The following is a 20,862-nucleotide window of genomic DNA, read 5'->3' as shown; positions in this document are numbered from 1 at the left end:
AAAAAAAAAAAAAAAAAAAAAAAAAAAAAAAAAAAAAAAAAAAAAAAAAGCCACTGTCGCTAGTGATATCATAACAGCCATACTTCTGTTTTATAAACACTCACTGTTTCTCTTTTATATTTCTTCCATTGTTAGGCAAAAATCCAAAGCTCTCTTTCTTCCATCATCCATTTCTAACACCCAAAACAAAGCTCCAAAATTGGCACATCAATGGCGAAGCTGGCGGAACAGGAATCTCAGAGCAAGGAGAACATGAAGAACGCCATGTTAAAGCACGAGCAGACATTTCGTCATCAAGTACGTTTCTTTATCCCATTTTCTCATCTGGGTTTGTGTTTTTTTACACTAAAAATCTTGCTTTCAGGTGTATGAACTCCACAGATTGTACAGAATTCAGAAGCTTTTGATGAAGAACATAACAGAAAACAGAGGAAAAACAGAGAGATGGGAAGTGAAAAATGAAGAAGAAGAAGAAGATGATGATGAAAAGGATAGTGATTTTATTGAAGAAAGTGAGGTTGAATTGACATTGGGTCCTTCAAATTACAGCAATCAAGTTGGTGGAGGAAGGAGAAGAAGAAGAAAGAGCTGCTTCTCTTCTTCTTCTTCGTCTTCAACCACAGGCTCTGCTCAAAAAAATCGAAGCTTTTACAGACATGGTGAGCTTGTTGGTGGCTCTGAAATGGGGTTTGTGGGGTTTCTTGAAGATGAGATGAGGCTTTCACAGCACCATCCAAATCCATGGCTTTGTCAACCTCTAACCCTTAATCTCACTTCATAAACACTTCGATTCTTTTATGTTCTGCTTATTTTTTAGTTTTCTTGGCTGATTGGGCGTCTAATCTTCTCTTTGTACAAGTTTATAACCAAGTTAGTATAATTATAATCGCGCGCCTTTTAGGTCTTGTTTGATAATCATTTGTTAGAATGATAGCTCCGTTGGGTCGTTAACTTTTACGAGTCGTTCAACCGGAGTTCTCGAAAATGAACATGAATAACTATCTTGAAATGAATCCTTAATACTTCATCTGTGATTCACTAGCACTTCAGTTCAGCTGCTTATTTAAAGCTCAAAGTTTTTTGTTCAATTTGTTAGCAGCAAAAAGAGGCGTTTGTTTCTTTTTAAATTGGCCAAATTAAGCTACCAGAAGAAGAGGGTGTTATTTCAGTAGGTGTCTGCCACTGCTTACAACCGAAGATTCCCAATTGACTAAGCCTACTGCTTCTAAATATTGTCTTGACCTTTTACATATTGTCATCAGTATCACGATTTTAAAATGCATATGCTAAGGATAAGATCTCACAATCTACCACTTTTGTGGTCTAGCATTCCCGCTGGCACTCTTTCCCTTCTCCAATTCATGTGGGACTTCTCCAATCCACCCTCTTTCAAGGCCGAGCGTCCTTGCTGTCACACTGCCTCCTGTCCACTCCATTTGGGGCTCAACCTCCTTGCTGACTTATCACCTAGTGTGTGGCTTTGATACCATTTGTAACAGTCAAAGTCCACCAATAGCAAATATTGTCCGTTATGACCTGTTACTTATCACCGTCAACTTTACAATTTTAAAACGCATTACTAAAAATAGGTTTCCACACCCTTATAAAGAGTGTTTTGTTCGCGTACGTGAAATCTTACAAATGGCTTAAATTAAGGAAGTGAAATAGAGTTGATTCTGAAACATATTGTTTTAGGCTCCATGAAGAATTGAGTCAGAAGAACCGACCAAAGCGTGGTGTTTCTGCAGCTCTGTCCCTGTTGGGCGTTGAGTTGGCTGTTCACTTTGCTTATTAATCCAAAAGAAAAGAGAGAGATTGAATTATTCAGATTCAGACTCCACTAATACTCACTGTTCTTCTTCATAATTCAATATTATTTACAACATAACAGAGATTACAAAGTTTGCAAATCCTTGGAAGCCAAACAAAGAAACAAGAAAAAAAAAAAAAAAAAAAAACAAAGAAACCAGACTCTTCACAATGCTGCTGTATAGAGGTTTTGAAATGATTCATGATACGGAATGGCGCCGATCCTTGGCTGGCCTTACTCGGCCTTTCGTGTTCGATGTGATACCGTCGGCACGCACGAACGGGTAGAGGCGACCGAGCTTCTTTGACACAGAGTTCATGAATGATTTCTTGGGCAGTGGAGGCTTGTCTCCCTGCAGCTGAGTGTTTGTGTTTGTGTTTGTATTTGTTTGTGGACTGCTGCTAAGTGATGCCTTCTCAAACTCCCTCATTTTCATTTTCATTTTCACTAGCTCCAGCTTCAGATCAGCATTTTCTCTTCTCAAAAGGGAGAGCTCATCTGAAACTGAGGCTGCTGCTGTTTCATTGGAGTATATGTTCAATTTAGCAGGTGCTGCAGGCAGCTTGACTTCGGCCACACCACCATTCATGACATCTCGGAGGCGCTGCTGCTCATAATATAGCACCTGCACCACTGTTTGAACAGGAAGGCGATCGTTCTGTGCGGCATGGGCGCATGCCTCTCTTGATAGCTTCTGGCACTCCATTAAACTGCACACTTTCTTCCTTTCCATATCACTCAATGCAGGATGAGCCTATTAAATTAATACCCCTGTTATGATAAAGCTACTTTGAGTTTGAAATTAAGTTATAGAGATGATAGTTGTTTCACCTTCAAGTAGATATCTATGGCCCTATACATTCCATCTTCTGTAACTCTTGATTGTTCAGGGATAAGCTCAGCAATATTAATGAATTTCGACACCGATAAGTTGCGGTCCGAGGCGATTTCAGCAACATAGCTCTCCATTAATCTTCCCACCCTTTGAAGCTCGCCTGATGATGAAGAAGAGGGAACACGTTGTTCCTCATTTGCATCGAGTTTGAGTTCGAGATCGAGATAATTCACCATTATTCGTTGTGCGGTGTCGACGTCGAACAATGTATCACCAGTGAAGGCATAAGAGGGAATCAAAAGGTCATCCAAAGCAGCCTGTCCTAATTGTGCAGCCATTCTCTTCTCCAAATCTAACCGGCAAGCAACCGTCGTGTCGAGATATAACGCTGCACGGAGGAGCATTGAAAGAAAGCTAACTGAGAGTGCATTCTTCTCCCTTGGTAGAAGACTCACTATTGTTTCCAATACAACTCTCTTTTCATGCTCATGTTGTGCCTCAAATTTCTTCCTTCCCTTTGCAAACACCTCCAAGCCACGGAGTGATTTCTGTGCATACAGCATTAGAAGTGGAGCAAGAGAGTAATGTTTGAAGCCTCTAGACATCATTGCAACAAGAACTCTTTGGAAGATATCAATTCTTAGAACAGTTAAGTCATCAGCCCACCAATCAACCATACTAAATTGGGTGTCTTTGCAAGCCACAAAGGCAATGGCATCAATGCAACGGCTCACCAATTTCACCTTCTCAGCTGTTGGAAGCAGTGTTTGAGACATGTGCAAAACAGACACAGCCCCTGCAAGGCTTTTCAGTGCAACTTCATTGATGTACGCCTCACTTCTCCCTACCAAGTTTCCAATGGCATATTCCTCCGTCATCTCGAGATACTCCGCCACGCACCGGAGCATCGCGATATTCTCGGTGCCGATCTCAAAGTTTATCCCATAGCAGAACATGGCAGCTAGCTCGAACGCCTCCGCGCCACCAGGACAATCAGGAAGCTCAATACTTGTGAGATCACCATCACTTGACTCTGATACTACTTTTCTTATATGCCCACATTTTGAAACAAGTGGGAACTGCAAACAACAACACAATTCACTTCCCATACCTTAAAAACATCAAAATTTACTGTTTTTTTACCTTGTGCAAGGAGAAAGAGGCTTCTCCAACATGAACTGTGACATCACTTGGAATCTCTTGGGAAAAAATCCTTAACACAAACAAAAACAAAAACAATCCTATAATAACAGGAAATGTAAGAACTTCCATTAAAGAAGAAGAAGAAAAAAACATACCATTCACTTGTTCTTTTCATGGCTGTGGAAAGACGCTCATTCTTAGAAGAACAAACTCCAGCTTTCTCTGCTTCAGAATCAGCCATGGGAGAGATTCAACAACAACCTTAAACTTCATGATGTGTTCCTCATCATCATCATCATTCAGGAGGACAATCTTTTTGCTTCTTGTTCTTGTTTCTTTCTACTAACAAAAACCACTGAATTTCAGCTCAAAGCAGCTTCAATTTACTTGTCAGCTTACCAAATCATCAAGTTCATGAGCAAGAGCCCATGTGAAATGGCAGAAATGGGCATGGAGAATGGGAGGAAAGAGATGGCATTTGTGGTAATAAAGGGGAAAATGGAGGGGAGATTGGGAAGAATGGAGATGGGGTTAATAAGATCATGTGGTGTGGGCTTTGGTTAAGAGATGAGGATGTTGGGTGGAGACAAACACAGGAAAATACAACATGGGAAGTGGGAAAAAAATTCCCAACCACAAATGTTAACATCTTAATTTTTCCATAAAACTTAAAGCCTTTGGTCTTATCTCCAAAACAATCTTATGAACTCAAAATCTTCACCTCCTAATGTTTTTTTACAACACCACCAAACAACAATCAGTTTTTTTTCTAATGTTCGGGTGTGAATGTTGTCTCGTCCTCTATTCCAAGCAAGAAAAAGATTTAGCGAATTCTTAAGGAATATTTCTTTTGAGGGGGTCGAGTACAATTATTTGATTGAATTAAATGTCGACAATATTGTACTATTGTGAAAGTATGAAATTTCGAGTTGCTAAGTCTATTAAGACGATCCAGTATTTGAAAATCTGGTCCACACGATAAGAATTGAGTTGGGTAGAACGGTAGAAATTGTTATTTATTCTTTTAGAATCAAATCAAACCTCGGTTCAAAAAAAAAAAAAATCTTTTATTTAATTAGAAAGCTTTCTATGAGGTAATTTAATGCAATTAAATTTTCTTTTATACCAAAAATATTCTTTTTCATTTTAATAGAAATAACGAGGCTAAATTAAAAGCACCCATCAACTTCATATTTTGTTTTATACCAAAATTTTCAAAAATTTGATAATATCTTTAAATAAAAAATAAAAAATATATTCCAAAAATTTCATTAATAACTTTCAATTTTTTTTAATAATAATAATAACCTAAAGCCGTTTGATGGCCCAACAAATAAATTATTATTTGTCCAACCACTGATCACCTAAATTTTGGTTTACATGTTCTTCAACTTCAACCAAATGCATGCCAGCCTCCAACATGAGGGATGATGCATAGTTGTGTTGTTTGGATGACTTCCTTTTCAAAATATTATTTCTATTTTTTTTTTTTAATTTTGATTTAATCACGAGTAAAAGTTGATGTTCCCATGTAGTTCTCGAGAGAATAATGAACTTACACATCGTCCAGTGTCTGGCTCTGATACGAACTGTAATGGCCCAGATCCATTACTAGTGTATATTGTTCTCTTTGAATTTTCCTTTTTGAGTTTCTCCTTCAAGGCTTTAAAACGCGTCTGTTAGGGGAAGATTTTTACATTTTGATAAGGAGTGTTTTGTTCTCCTCTCCAACCAATGTTGGACATCACATTAACTAGTTGAGATTTGTTCAAATTGACTTAAAGATAACCACGAACATGTACCCGTTGGAATAACAATAATAAAGGAATAAGGCCATTCCCCTAGGTATGTAAGGCCCTCCACTAGGTCGTCTAAGGGCATAAGAGGGTGTCCCTTTGTGCCCCAAAATAATTGTCCTATCAAACAAGATGAGCTTGGGAGCTGTCACTTCCATGTATGTCAAGTCTCTATATTTAGTGGCTCTATAAAAATTTGTTTGGCAAATTTGAGCCACAAATGGAAATGAACATCTTCCTAAAGCAACCCAACCTAAACAACAACTTGTCCCCATCCCACATGGGTATGCTTTGAGTTTAATACCTCGATACAATATCAAATCTCAACCGACCTAATTTGATTATATGCTATCTTATTTTCTTCTTCATTTATTACATTCAACGTCTTTCTTATTCTTTTAAATTTTGTTTTGATTGTCTTATATGTTTTTTGATGTATCATATATGGCTGTCTTTGTCGGGAAGAAATGTAAAAAAGATTTGAAAAAAAATGAGTCGAACAAAGCGATAATGAATATTTTTTAAACTTGTGAATGATTATAAAAGAATAATTTCTTCGCCTGTGATTCATCTTTTGTTTCATTTATTTGAGTAGATAGCTCTTTACCAGCTTTATTAAATGTCTATTTTGGTTCAAATTTAATATGGTTCCACGTCTCAATTGACATTATTTATTAGGGAGTTGTTTATTATTTAAGGCAATTAAGGTCGATATAAGCCTATTTCCTTAATTTGAATTAAATTAAATTAGGTGTTCGGCGTTACTAAGATTATTGAGTGAATATTCTAATAGGGTGAAACACCTCAACGATACTTGAAAAAACTTTAAGGGACGGAATCAAGCATTTGAGTTTAGGGAGAACGTTGGCTAAGGCCAACCAAGTTCGTAGTCTTACTATCATCTCGGTCAGAAGACTTGAAACAACCATATATGATGACACGTGCCCATTGAACCTTGCACGTGCCATGTAGCCTAATATAAGATGACAATGATATGAAATTATATGATATGATGATGTGAATTTGTATGAAATGATGATTTATTATAATGACGTTATGATGATATGATGATATGATGATGTAAATTGATGCAATATGATGATGCATTATGATGATACGATGCATGATGACATGATGATGACATGATGGCATGATGATGACATGATGACATGATGACGACATAACACAATATGATGATATTTTATATTATGATGATGTACATGTACGAGATGTCTTGTTGTATTATGTTGAAGAGTTTTCTAACACAACTCTAAATGACGTTATTGATGGTGAATGTATGAAAGCTTATGCATTCATGTTATGTAGGGTAATTTGTGAATGATGTATAGGGTTTTGTTATAAGAATAATTTAAAAGGAAAAATATAGGAATATCATGCATATTGTATGTTCATTTACATCGAGTTATTTTTCCATTTATGATGATGAGTACAAACGCGTACACTGATGATGGTGGTCATGCTTTACATGACATTCGAGAGTTTACTAACCTCCAAACGTTCCTACAGTCAACTAGCCTGACTATGATGGGCCAAAGGGGTGTGTGAACTATCTGGTGGGCTCACGCTTGCACATGTGAGTCGTATGTAGAGAAGTACTACACATCCAACTTGCCTAGACTAGAGGCCACATCTATTATGGTTTTAACGATATGTCTATAATCATGAGTTGCATGTATTTGCATTCTTTTGACTCCAATAATGAGGTCATTTATTGAGTATTTTTTAAAATACTCAAGTCGTGTGCGTACTTCTATTTTTTCAGGTAAAGGGGAGGCACTCCTGTACAGCTAACAACAATATCAAGTCATGTGCTACTTATATTTTTTTTTTCAGATAAAGGCAAGACACTCTTGTACAACTTACGACAACATCACAAGTAAAAAACATGACTAAGATATAGAATAGTTGGATTTAAATGCTTAGACCTTAGGTTAGTATAAAATGTTGTCATTTTTAATATTTACATTTTTTATATTTAACATTTGAGTGGTATGGCTTTAAAAACCTTTTACTTAAACATGCAAGATCATGAAATTGTTTTCCGAAGATGTTTCAATTGATTATTTCCGCATAAGAAATTTATGTTATGAAAATGGTAGCAACTTTAGATTAATAGAAATCTAGAAAAGTACTCCTTTTAAATAGCTCAACTCCAAAACTTGGACCGTGGATTGTGCATTGTTCATGCTGAAGGATGCATAATTGTGGATGACTACACTAGAGAATTCATGAGAGTTGAAAAAGAACACATCACTGTGTCCATTGCTATAAATTGCATGAACAGAGGGACTGAGAACCCAACTAATCCACCAAGAGCGCCGGGTGGAACTAACAAACCTATGCAAACCCGTTCTCAAGCAAGGGCATATGCATCCATCTGTAGAGATGTCAGGAAATCCGATACAATGATGACAAGTACGCTATGGATTTTGAGATATTATGCCTTGACTTTATTTGATTCAACTTCTACACATTCTTTTATATATGTTCCATTTGTTAGACCAGCAAGGTTTGAACACCATTACTCTTCATTTCTTATCTTTTATCTGTTGTTTTTTAAGGAAAAAATAAATAAATAAATAAAACTGTTACTTAAAAAAGTTTGATTAACGCTCTGTTACTTCTGCTTTATAAGTAGAAAATGATGCAAATATGGTGTTAAAGCTTTCTATAACAATCGTTTGCAGGCACAGATTGATTTGGAAGATTAGGTACCTGCTTAAACACACCTCCATCTTTGCATCATTTTCTCACCCATTTGTGGAAACCTATCTGGTTGATATCATTAGAAAATTAACTACACGTATGTATAAAACTTGAGTTAATAACAATTCAAATGGTGGAACCCAAAAATTACTAGTTTTCTATTGGAGCATTAATCGATATGACAAATATATACAATGTAGAGGAGAGAAATGAATGGATATCTAGCATGCGTACCTCGGTTATATATGCAAACTCAAACTGTAACTACAAAATCCTGCAACTGCACCCAACCATATGCACTGCGATCTCGAAGACTTTGAATTGTTGATGCAGCTAACTCTACTATTGGCCGAATTTTAGCCATTTCTTTCTCTAAAGTTACCCTTGCATGGACCTCCAACTGTTGCATAAAACAAACAATATCTTAATGGCTTGTGGATAATGTCTAGATTGTCTCAACTAAAGAATATAGAAGCGAATGAAGAGAATCAAACAACCTTTTCCATACAGCGTATGGTATCCAAAGTGTGACTAAAATATGCAAGCTGCTTGTACAAATCCACTTCTGTGTACTGATGTAATGGGACAATCTCGATTAGAACCATAACTCTTAAGATGTAAAAGAACTATAAGTGCTTGAAAAGTAGATGATATAATAATACCTTTCTTATTAGACGCCCATTGCAGTGGGTATAGTTTGGGCAGATGGTTCCTTTCTCAGAGTCGCCCATGACTCGAAGATTGACAGCACGTGTGGCATATTTGCAGGTTTCATCCTCACACTATAATATTCAAAAGAATTGTGAGATTTACACTTTCACTAACAATATAATTTGCTCCCATAAAAATCTAGGAGGTGGATTTTACCATCAGTAAGCCATTATAATACATCGAAATGAACCTCTCTGCTTGCCTTTTTACCTGTGACATTATAAATTGTGATATTGTTAAATGGTACTTTGAGTTTCCAAATTGAAACAAGTCTTCCCTAGCAACACACGACATGACAGTCTAATTTTGAGACCCCATTCTCAAGAGTAGTACCAAATTTGATCCAGAATCAATTCGGGTGTCCAATTCTTGTACCATTTATAACCATTTGCAGATTAAAAAGCCACATATAGATGCTATACGTTCTCTAGAAAGAGCATAATGATTGATTGTTTGGAAAAAGTGGCATCAAATTGCAATGCATAGGCACCTGGTTGGCAATCATTCCAGGAGTCATTCTACCCGCACTAGCTTCGTCAGGACATTTCGGACAACGCAAATTATTCCAAAATTTGCTTGTAGGTTCATCAACTGCCTTTTCTTGCTTTCCATCTGCTGATTTGTATATAGAACTGAAGATAGCAGGACACTCAAAAGTACCAGAACAACTGGGACAAGTTAATGTCAGTGGTATACAGCCCTGATACCTGCAAGTGGTTAAACAAAAGCGAAGTTATAATTTTAGAATCCACAAAAACTTTTAAGTTCTAAGAATTATGGAGAAGAATAAGTACAGGTACGACATGCAAAGGAAATAAAAGGATTGGTCGAAAATTTAGCAATTCAAATCATTAACATTCCTCATCATCATTTACTTTCTTTTTTATATATACAAGAAAGAATTTTATTGATGTATGAAGGGAGGAGTTAACTATTTCATTACCTTTCCTCATCGTTTATGGAACACAAGAGGGAAGAGGAGACATCACTTCGGGAAACTTCACTTGATTTGTTTTGAAACTGAACATGTACACAGTACCTCAGAAGTGCGAATACAATATTGGAACGAAACTGAGGAAACCCTCTACTTTTTTTTCTTTTTTCTTTCAGTTAGCAGGATCTATGTTTTACCTTCGATGAATCAAGCCCCAGACAGTCAGCCAAGCGTTCTGGGCTAGTGCCCTGGATTGAGGCACATAGACGGGAAACCACAGGGTGAATCTGTTCATATGTTAAAAATATCAACCCATTAGAATAGCATTAACAACAGATTATGATCATTTGTGGCAAAGCAATTAAAAGCAACAAAACAGGAGGAAAACCTGCTGTGACAGGTAGTAAACGATGTCGATCATCCATTTTCCATCTTCCTTTTTTAATTCATCAGGATGTCTAGCCCGCTGAGCAATGCCTACAGAACCACCAGAAGTAGATCCCTGACCAGAAAAGCAAAGCAAGGATTAAAATGGAAAAGAGAATCTCATTATTGATATACTGCCAACTTTTCTATCCAAAAAAGTATTCTACTGACTTTCAGAGTTCACCAAGTAAAATAGTTATAATTTCAGTTAAAGCATCATATGTAGGAATAAAAACCAAACCAATTGTACAAACCTGCTCACAGCAAATTATATATGGGATCGTATCACCAACAGAACAGCCAGTTGAATAGCCCATTTGTTTTAACCTTAGTGCAACCTGTTCATTGATCATACATCATCAAGACTAATGTAATCGTTAATAAAATAATTTGGCTGTGGTTTAAGCATCTGCTTACTTGAACATGTGGTTGGTTTCTGGCATCAGGATAGGCTTCAGGTGGCTTGGTCAATGTCTTCGTGATGATATATTTCTCAAGTGCAACTTGCCCTTTCCTCATATCCTCTTGTATCTGTGTAAAATTAGCTCATTTAAATCCCAAATAATTCTTCATAAACAATATTGATTGTAAACCTTCAAAGATTCATTTTTTCTACTTTTCAAATTTTGAGCAGTGGTTGTGTTTTTATTTTATTATTATTGTTATTATTTTGGTTCGGGGGCGGAAGATGTTTTGAAGAATTGTTTGACGATCATTGCCATTTTATGAACACAGCCCAATTAAAATTTTAGCAACTTTCTGAGCAACAACGTAACATCTATCTCAAAGAGGAAGGAAGTATTCACAAAATCGCAACATGAAAAGGTAATCTTTTTACCTTCACAAGAGAATCGTGTATCGATTCAGTGACATCCTCACATGATCTGTAAGCATGGGGAAAGAGGGAGTCAGAGTAAAATTAATGCAATTTCCAACAAATAACTTCCATTTAGAACAAACAAATAAAAACCTCAAGGGAAAAGACATACCCTCCAGACAATATTTGACTCAAGCAGAAATCACCTAATTCCTTTGACAATAAGCTCCAATCACGACGAACCATATCAAGACCCTTGCGCTCAATAACCTGAATATGACGCCAAATGGAAGTACATTGTAGTGACCTCATATGGAAGTATATCTCCTATTTATTTCCAAAAGAGACCAATTACAAATGGAAGTATATTGTAGTTACCTCATATGGCATTCCATCCTTGAACTGCAACTTTACAGCTGCATATTTCTTTTTCTTCAGAAGCAGCATTCTCTTATACAAGCCATCAAGATCAATTTCTAAACATTTATACTTTTTGTTGACCTGGAAAAGGAAAAACGGAAAGGACCTCGCATTAATACTGACATTATGAATGGAAAGATTTAAAAAGAAAATGCTGTTGTCTTGATCTGTAAGGGAACCTATTTGTGTTGCATCATATAAAACTTCCAGTGAATTATGACTGATTTAGATGGACCTCAAAACTATTATCGAGCATTTTTTAAGACAAAATTTCAAACCCAGAATAAAGGGCTTTTTTTTTTTGCATGCGTGTTACCACAAATTGTGCATACTAAATGAGACGGCACAAACAGGAAAGTTCCACAATTTCCAATAATATAATAATTTGATCCGTAAACAAGAGAGCAGTTTAGTAGGTTTCCAACATAATAAATGCAAATATACTTTGAAAAATTCAACCAGACCCCACAGCCTCACCTCTTGTATAACTTTTACTGCAATTGCTTTCACTTGACCAATATCATCAAGTCCACTATGAATCATTATTGAATCGGTATCACCATAAATTACCTGTCATGAGAAAGATAATATATTCATGAGTCCAAAGTACTCGGTAGGGCATGGAGTTTATGCAGAAATCTATATAATTTAAGGATTTCAGCGTTCAACTATAACCTCTAGGTTCAGATTATTCTGTACAAGATCAACAGTGCTCTGCAATATTTCTCTTCCCTGTAAAAGAAGTAGATAAGTAGCATAAGTGAAAGTTGATGTAGATTCTTTTTTTCTTTCTTTCTTTTTCATTTTCTTGTGTTTTCCTGGAATACTGAAGAGGGGAGGGTGGTCTATGACATGATTAGCATAAATTAGAACTGCCAATCTGCAACACAAGCAACCTAGTTCCCTTACTTGTGAAGTAATAAGCTCTGCCAGTGGTTTTGCATAAAACCTTGAATTAGAAAACCCAAGGCATCCATACATACTGCATCACCATTGCCGGATTATGTTAAGGCACAAAGAAAAAGATGATTAGAACACAAGATATATGTAACAGAAGAATGAAAAATAAGCATAAGGAGAAAAATACCTGTTTGCAGTGAGCTTTAATGCCTGCTGTTGAATGTCAAGTTGCTGGAGCTTAATACCAGATGCATTCTTCATCCATGACTTCACCATTCTTCTCCTCTGAACCAGATTTTTTAGCAACTGTAGAAAACAGAAGTGAAGAGTATCATCATTGCCTATTCTTTCTACCAAGAATTGGAAGAATATAAGATAGTAAAACATGGACAGGAGTCCCATGACATGCATTAACCATTCCTTGGGTGCAACTCGTGCCTTGAAACAATGACCAAAGAAAGAAAATACAGGACTCAAAATTTGACCTTTTAACCTTATATAAAGGTAGAGACATTTCAATTACGACACTGCAACTCCTATACAAATATCACATGGAAGATCTCAGAAGATTTCATGAAAAAAAATGCTTTAATCAAACAAGATGATAGCTCAATGAAGCACCTTTAGGTTGAATAAAAGCAAACGAGAATATGGTAACACTCCTGCCCTAAGAAACATGCTTCCAGAAGAACCCCAAACAGATAGGAATAAGAGAAGTTCTGAAGAACCCTTGAAATTTTAAACAAACTAAGAAAACCACCCTACTTCACCCAAACCAACATCGAATCCAAACACCAACCACTAAATACAATACAAATATCAAACTCCCTTTAATACAAAGGATTTAACATATTTTGAAACAGCATCATAATGAATATTCATGATCACCCCAAATGATATGGGAACAGTTGTGACAAAAGTTCATAGATGTGGATGGACTTACAACAACAATCCATATAATTAGCTATATAGCGACAGTCACGGTTCAAAATTAGCCCAACACATTATTGTAGATTAATGTAATAATCATTTTTTTATCACCAAATGTATTATAACATTTCCAGTTCCCACTCATTTCCCATAAGTGCAAGCATGAAAATAGAACATTAGCAACCAATGGAAAAGAAAAGAAAAGTGAAGGAAAAAAAAATCATTTTCTAAGACTTGAGGATATTTTCTTAAGCCTAAACATTTGAAGAAATTTAGTTTTCATCCAATTGTGCATAATGTACCTCAGGAAGAACTCCAGTGACTTTACTAGACGGCAGACGAGGAATGACACCATCTGGAGATCTTTCAACAGTGGTGAAGCAAATATTATATTCCTACATGATCAAGATACAAGTTCCCACAAGTGTGGCACACAAATTAAATTAGATCACTCTGTACTACGCTTAAAATACACCAGCAAGAAGTTGATGAACATTAAGGGGACCAACAGACTAACCTGAATGATGGAAGGATACAGACTGTTGAAGTCCAGGAGCAATATATATTTATCATATAAACCTCGTTTTGGCTCCAAGACTAGCCCACCTGCATAGGAGGATCCCTTTTTTCCTTTTCCACTTTCAGTATTGGGAGCTTCTAAATTTGCATCATCTAAATCAACATTATCAAGATTTTTTTCCTCAGAACCATGATTCGTTCTCTTTTTAACCATCTTTTTTTCCTTCACATAAGTTGAAATCTTGTCGGGGACAATATACTTTTTGGCATGGAATGCATGAAGTAAGAGATACTCTACTCTCTGGGCTCTAGCACCCTGAAAAAGTATTTTCATCAGATCAAGACGGGTAAAACTCTCATTATAACTTTATAGAAAAACTATGGAATGAAATCAAGATGAAATATGTCTATAGGACTTACCTGCAGACTTCTTCCCCAGAGGTTACCACTAATATTAGTCAACTGACGTGTAAGGGGAAGAACACTTAAATGAAACATGAGTTCCAATGACAACCATGCATCTGTCTCACCATATTCAATCTGAAATATTAAAACACCATGAGAATAAGGCAGTTTGAAGACTTAAATATAACATGATTATCAATGATAACCATGCATTTGTCTCACCATTTCAATCTGAAATATTGAAACATCATGAGAAATAAAATTCGAAAATTCAAATAATATGACAAATTTCAACTTTTAGTTTAGCATTCGTGAAAAAGAAAAATAACCCGTTCATAAACTTTGACCTTCATTCCTTTCTGTAGCTGAAAATCAATTTTGTAACCTTTTCTGATTACAAGAGCCCTCTAAACTTATAGTTATAATAATGAAAAGTTAATTATGGCAGATGTTAATGAACACCGTTGGATTAAAAAATAATACTTTTCCCCCACTTTCATTTCGTCTCTGGCACAAGTTCGCAAAACATCAAAACTTTGAATGTTAATAGTACTTCCGAAAGGTAAATTTGAACTCGTGGCACTTAGGCCTTAGCTTGGGTCAAAAGCCTTTGGCTGATAATATTTATAGATATGCAATATTCTAGCATGTTCAAGTTATTGATCGATAAAAAGAACGGGGGTAGTCAATGAAAGGTTCTCGTGGCTTCACCAATTGTGACTCATATATTTAAACATAATGCGAGAGAACTCTAACACAGTAATTATTTCAAAACACTATAAGCTATCACATCTCCGGACCAAATATTCACAACTATTTTATCCAAATTGTAATAACTGCGAACAAGTACAATGATTCCAAGGCCAAGTGGAACGATATAGAATCCTCAACTCACCAGGTTCATGAGAGACTCTGATGCATGGTACATTCTTGGAATATCGTGAGGAGTGACTTCCTTGCGGTCCTTGCTAAGTTGAGTCTTTGCTAGCTCTGTCAAAGAATAACTAATCTGAAAGAATAAAAGCAAGGCTTCAAAACCCAAATGATTAAATGACACCAATACATCTCCAACATATATACTATACCTCTTTCAATAGGTCACGGGAAGACAAGTACGTATCACATAAGAGCCGACCAGCAATGCAAGACATGACTCCGGGACTTGCTCCAGACCCAAAAATGCCCCCTCCTTTTCCAAGTTTAGGCATAACAGACCGCTTAAGACGACCTATTTTGGACCACATGCAGCTTGGTACTCGGCAAAACTGTAATATAATAGAGAAACTTCTAAGTAAAATTGCACCTTTTCTCGTCATTTTGTCAGCAAGGCAACAAGGAACCATATCTAGGATATAACTTCTATGAAATCTTCTAAGACACAATATTTCAGCATTCTTTTAGACGAATAATTCATGTACTAATGACATAATATGAGATGAATAATGGGAGGTTCTTGAGAGACATTAACTTCAGAATAGATTGGGGGTTTTAATGTGCAGATGAACCATTCACTTTGGAGTAATTTCATAGACTACTTGAAGAAGTCAGCTCTTAACCTTACGTTTGTTCCAAGTCAAAAGAAAGAATGAATCTATAAAGAAAAAACCTTCAAACAGAAAGAGAGATAGAACACTAGTTTCAGGGTAAATTACAATAAAAGAAAATACAATAATTTTTTAGTAAGGTGTAAAAGTGTCAAATGTGTAGTTTTTGGTTAGCTTTAGAAGCTTTTTGAGAATTTCAATAACATCAAGACCGTTTGTTTGTGATCCAGATTCTGGGGTGCTTTCCAAAGTTTTATACTGTATCTACTATTTTTTCTAAGGTTTATACAGAAAGTGAAGTGAATACTTCTTTTTGTGGCACCGAAGGCAAAGAACTTTTCATTTTTTGCAGTTTAAAGCTTCTTTTAGGGGTTTATGATCAGGAAGTTCACTTTGAAGAGTAAAGGCAAAAGAGTTGTTTTGTTCCTTCTTAGTGGATCATGGATGCCATCTTCTTCTTCTTCTTTTTCTTTGGCGTGTGCACGCACTGCTGGAGGAATAGATTGTATGTTATGGGGTCTTGGGACGTTTATTTACTCCTCAAGGAGTTTGTTACTATGCAAAGATGGTTGTAACTTTAACAATTTCAAAGAAAATTTTTGTTTCCTTCTCAAAAGGAAAAAGAAAAACACTTAGTTACTTTGTTTATATTAATTTATTGATAATTGTACCTGGGCTCGATGGAGAAGAACATCTAGGTCAAACCCAGAGATATTGTGTCCAACCAGCACATCACTATCCAATTTGAACAATTCAATCATTAATCGATTCAACAAGGCTCGTTCACTGCAAGGGAAAAGTTCTAGTTAAAACAATAGGACAGAATGAATGAAATAACTCCATTCACTACCTAAAAAAAATATATATTAATATTATAATTTTGCTAGTAAGAGAGAAGTTTTCTACAAGATTTTAGGACAATACTACTAAGTAACCTACTTGCCCTCGCAGATTAAAACATTTGATCCAGCCTTCGAATTTCTATCTGTGGACTCTTTAGCAAATCCCATAGGAAATATGCCTCCATCAAGCTTACGGATGATAGTAAAATGTCTAAGCATACCAGGCTTTTTCCATTCTGTGGCTAACATGGGACCGTCAATCTGAAATGTCAAGCAGTAGTTGATGAAGATTTAATAATGTTAAATAATTTCCATATACTTTGATAAATATCTGTATACTTGAGAGTAAAAACAAGCTAATAATTATTTTACAAAAATTTACCATAACTAGCTACAGTTTAACTATTGAGGATACATACTTCAAAAGCTTTTAAGTAGTCATTACAACTCTTCCAAAAACTCGTCATTCTTAAATTGATTTCATTCATAAAGTTCAATTGTATGCATCCATCATACCGAATTCACAACATAATTCTACACTGAGATACAGATAGATTGATAAAAAAAAATGTAAAGATTCAACAATTCTACTTGAAAGTTTGTATTTTTCCTATCAAGTAGACCATGTTCCTCTGAGGTATATAGTTGCTGTGACTCTATCAATTATCAAGTACACTAGCATAACCCTTCAGACATCTAATAGCTGGTTGACAAATCCAATTCACATTTTTAACCAAAAAAAAAAAAAAAAAAATTGTCACACCAGAAGAAAAATGCAAACATAATCAATAACAGTGGCAGTAGTTCATAACTAACCTTCGCTCTTTGACAGCATATAACAGATGCAGACACAATTTCATTGACATTCTGCTTTTCATTAATAATGGTCTTTATGTTTATTGCAGTGGCAATCATAGGAGGAATCTCCAAAGTTTTGCTTGATGAAGTTGAAATCTGAACATCTTTTGGAGAGTCAATTATCACTTCAAACTTGCACCAGCTCACCTTCATAAGAATATCATCATAGTATTAGCTTCTTTGATGTATATAAATATTAGTGAATTATGAAAGGACCAAGCAGTCTTACTCGTTGAGAACCAGGACAGGAAGAAAATTTTGAAATTGACAACCAGGAGGGACCCTTTATTTTCCTTTTAATGAGAAGAAGCTCCAAGGCACTGCATTTATTGACATGTTAAAATCATCAATTCCCTTAATCAAGAAAGTATACTGAATGCACATGTTCATATAGTTGATAGAACGTAAAGATGTGAGATGGCTAGAAAAGATAAAAGCGTGCATTCTAAGATATTTATACCTGCGATGCGTTCCTAAGAGTGCACAGAACGATTCTCCTTTTAGATCAGCAGGAAGTGGGGGGTGCTGTCACAAGTTTAACCATAGTCAGTAATTCCCAAATGGCAGTGAAAATAAATATATAAATTAACAATAAAAACAAAACTAAGAGATGTGCCTTCCCAAGGGAAATTTAAGAATTTAAACCTCCAAAGAACTACAAATTATGGTGTTCAAGATCTCACTGTACTAAAAAACTGAAAAGATGAATCTTAATTCAAATTAAAAGTATCATACCTTGAATGGGTAATTAATTTTAAGAACATAATTTTCCCCCGTAGGTATGTCTTGACGCTCAAATGCATATTTCCTCTGTAATGATATTTTTTTAATAAATACATAATAAGCTGGTAATTCAAAAAAATTAAACAAAATTTGGCATTGTACAACTACATAATTATATATATGAAATAAACAAAAGTTTAATTAGCAAACCTTAACGGGTGTCATGCTAAATGTTGGAACATTGAGATCTAGCAACTGCTGAGCTATTTCATTTTTTAATCCTGCAGTCACTTCCTAACAGAAGTAAAGTATAAATACATTAACAGAAGCAAGCAAGATAAAAATTTCTTCAGAGAGACCAAAGGATACCAAGCATAACATATTCAGTTACAAGAGTGGATAACATTACTTGCAACTTGGTGCGCAGATCTGTAGGAGAAAGCTGGGATTGTTCGGCATCGTTCTGAAGCTTCAACATCTCATCCGAATGAAGAAAAAAGGCACTTGGAATGGCATATACGCATCTCTGCACGTTTTTCACCACCACACAACAACTATGGTACGTATCTCCAGCTTTGACCTATTACAAGAAGATAGGAGACCAAAGTCGATCAAGATGATCATTCTTATCATCTGGATTCACTTAGTACTAGTCGGTTCTATTAATTGGTATTGATAGGCAGTAAACTAGTGATATTCATTTTATGAGTTGCAAGTGTTCGAATGATTACTATTGATAGGCAGTAAATTAGTAATACCTTGCCAAACAGATATACGGTGCCCATATTTGCACCGAAGAGCTCCTCATGCGCATCAACCATATAGAAAGGCAGAGAGCCATCAGCGTCAATATCAAAATGGGATTTATCTTCAGAAGTATCTGCAGCAGAATCAGCATTTCCACTCCCTTCACTTCTCACTGCTTGCCATCCCGCAGTGGCACTCAAAGCTGGGTCTTTTACATCGCTAATCGTAGCATTCAAAGTACAAACCGGCTCCTTCTTCACTAAAGCTTCTGACTTCGTTTCTACCACAATTGGCATATTATCTTCAATTACATCTTCCTTGATCGAAGGATTATGAGATTGCCCAACTGAAACCAGATTCATTTCAGAATCTAAATCATCCTTTGAATCAAATTTCTTAGTTTCACCATTTCCCTGGATCTCTATATCAGCTCGCACAGACTCCAAATCACTGTTTGTGAAATCCTTGGTCATTCCAGAGTTCCCGTTTACAGTTCCCTTAACCAATTCAGATCCACCAGTTAAATTAAGACTCTGAGCAATTACTCCCTCGCATTTCATAGCAGGAACAGGCGCAAATGTTTTCGATATCGGTGTAGCTCCGATTTGCCCCTTTCTACGCCGCTCTCTATCAGTCTCATCCGGCGCAAATTCGGCAATCACATCATCGACAATACTGTCACAAGCCAACCCTTTAGCCTTATCATCTTTACCCGTTTTCCTGAAGATCGATGAAGTGAACATCGAAGAAAGCTTCTGTTTCCCCATCATCGCAGCCGCCGCCGACAGAGAAGTAGAAGAGGGCTTCTTCGGTTGTGCTTCTTTCTTCTCTGATTTCCTCTTCTTAGGTTTCTCAGGCTCGCCATCAGACTCGTCGGAGGAACAAATCCCAGCTTTGGACCAATCCTCTTCCTCGCCTTCGTCTCCATATCCAAGACCGTCGTCGTCAACAATAAACCCTCGGGCTTCTTCGCGACGCTTTGCAACAAGAGCATCATACTCGTCCTCGGGAATCGTATCGTAGATAGGGTTCTCCAACTTAACTTGGAAACCACCGGCTTCTGATCGACGGCCGCCAGTGCGGATGGCTTTGAGACGTTCCAGAGCCTGAAGGCGGGCGGTTGCCTCAGATCCTCGGCTCCTCCGGCGATTTGCGGCTGAAGGCTGCTCGTCCGCCATTTCTGATTAGAAATTAATCCGGACGGCGCTGGAGTTAACTTGGATTTTGTTGGTGCGAATTTGCGTCAGGGTTTGGAGTCGAAATGGCGGGAAGAACTTGTGCTTTTTGGCGGGAAACGGGTCTAATGTTCTTTATTTCCTGTCCCTCTACATACATAAAAATAAAAATATTAAAAACTACCCAAAACGAAGAATAAATTATTCAAATCTATTTTAATTATAAAAAGAGAATAATTATCGAGAGTTATTTATTTAAAATTAAATAATATAATAAAATAATTGAAAATATTTTATATATTTTGATACGTGATATTTTTTTTTTTCCAAACCTCACTGACAAAACCTTCAACTCAACGACCCCAAATGAGTACTATTTAGCTTGACATGTCATACTCGTAGTTAATCTCATGGTGTCCTTACTTATAAATTCATAATTTTCTTCTTAATTAGCCAAGGTAGACTACTCTGCCTCCCCTGAGGTCCCATTCTTTGGAGCTCTCGAACAATCTCTCTTAGTAGAGGCTTGACTTCCTCTTTAAAGCCCATCGAACAAAATGGTACGATAGTATGCACTCTAAGCATAAACTCTCATTGCTC

The 20,862-nt window shown here is 36.3% G+C and overlaps 3 protein-coding genes across 3 annotated transcripts in view; 1 reads left to right on the top strand and 2 right to left on the bottom strand.

The window, feature by feature from the left end:
- LOC111499640 overlaps positions 1-912 on the top strand; it is a 1,999-nt gene extending 1,087 nt beyond the window's left edge. The window contains exons 2-3 of the mRNA XM_023151255.1: positions 136-297; positions 365-912. Coding sequence (XP_023007023.1) covers positions 211-297; positions 365-781 — 504 coding nt within the window. The 5' untranslated portion in view covers positions 136-210 and the 3' untranslated portion in view covers positions 782-912. The remainder of the gene's footprint in view (positions 1-135; positions 298-364) is intronic.
- A 945-nt stretch (positions 913-1,857) lies between these two features.
- On the bottom strand, positions 1,858-4,379 carry LOC111499851 (BTB/POZ domain-containing protein SR1IP1-like). Its single transcript, XM_023151547.1, has 4 exons — positions 3,944-4,379; positions 3,789-3,858; positions 2,642-3,724; positions 1,858-2,564 (listed from the first exon to the last, which is right to left on the bottom strand). The coding sequence occupies exons 1-4, from the start codon at positions 4,027-4,029 to the stop codon at positions 2,010-2,012; spliced, it is 1,794 nt and encodes a 597-aa protein (XP_023007315.1). The 5' UTR covers positions 4,030-4,379; the 3' UTR covers positions 1,858-2,009.
- Positions 4,380-8,394: 4,015 nt separating this feature from the next.
- LOC111499673 (DNA polymerase alpha catalytic subunit) lies at positions 8,395-20,373 on the bottom strand. The gene is made up of 31 exons (XM_023151302.1): positions 19,099-20,373; positions 18,750-18,920; positions 18,551-18,634; positions 18,353-18,427; positions 18,078-18,142; positions 17,847-17,937; positions 17,576-17,764; positions 16,857-17,020; positions 16,589-16,703; positions 15,459-15,638; positions 15,269-15,382; positions 14,389-14,508; positions 13,967-14,284; positions 13,752-13,844; positions 12,707-12,825; positions 12,529-12,601; positions 12,295-12,351; positions 12,097-12,189; positions 11,578-11,700; positions 11,372-11,469; positions 11,221-11,266; positions 10,800-10,913; positions 10,637-10,720; positions 10,345-10,458; positions 10,154-10,243; positions 9,966-10,042; positions 9,513-9,729; positions 9,179-9,232; positions 8,974-9,093; positions 8,809-8,883; positions 8,395-8,711 (listed from the first exon to the last, which is right to left on the bottom strand). Exons 1-31 carry the CDS (start codon positions 20,263-20,265, stop codon positions 8,565-8,567), a joined length of 4,647 nt encoding a protein of 1,548 aa, XP_023007070.1. The 5' UTR covers positions 20,266-20,373; the 3' UTR covers positions 8,395-8,564.
- Between the last annotated feature and the right edge of the window lie 489 nt (positions 20,374-20,862).

The sequence above is a fragment of the Cucurbita maxima genome, unplaced genomic scaffold (assembly GCF_002738345.1).
Source record: "Cucurbita maxima cultivar Rimu unplaced genomic scaffold, Cmax_1.0 Cma_Scf00027, whole genome shotgun sequence".
NCBI lineage: Eukaryota > Viridiplantae > Streptophyta > Magnoliopsida > Cucurbitales > Cucurbitaceae > Cucurbita > Cucurbita maxima.
This window is presented reverse-complemented; position numbering and strand designations above follow the sequence as displayed.

Coding starts and splice junctions, on each gene's coding strand:
- LOC111499851 (XM_023151547.1), bottom strand. CDS start 4,029: ATGGCTGATTCTGAAGCAGAGAAAGCTGGAGTTTGTTCTTCTAAGAAT. Junction 3,859..3,943: donor ATGAAAAGAACAAGTGAATG/GTATGTTTTTTT, acceptor GTTTGTGTTAAG/GATTTTTTCCCAAGAGATTC. Junction 2,565..2,641: donor CCATAGATATCTACTTGAAG/GTGAAACAACTA, acceptor TTAATTTAATAG/GCTCATCCTGCATTGAGTGA.
- LOC111499673 (XM_023151302.1), bottom strand. CDS start 20,265: ATGGCGGACGAGCAGCCTTCAGCCGCAAATCGCCGGAGGAGCCGAGGA. Junction 16,704..16,856: donor GTTTTAATCTGCGAGGGCAA/GTAGGTTACTTA, acceptor TTTCCCTTGCAG/TGAACGAGCCTTGTTGAATC. Junction 8,884..8,973: donor ATGGGCGTCTAATAAGAAAG/GTATTATTATAT, acceptor CCATTACATCAG/TACACAGAAGTGGATTTGTA.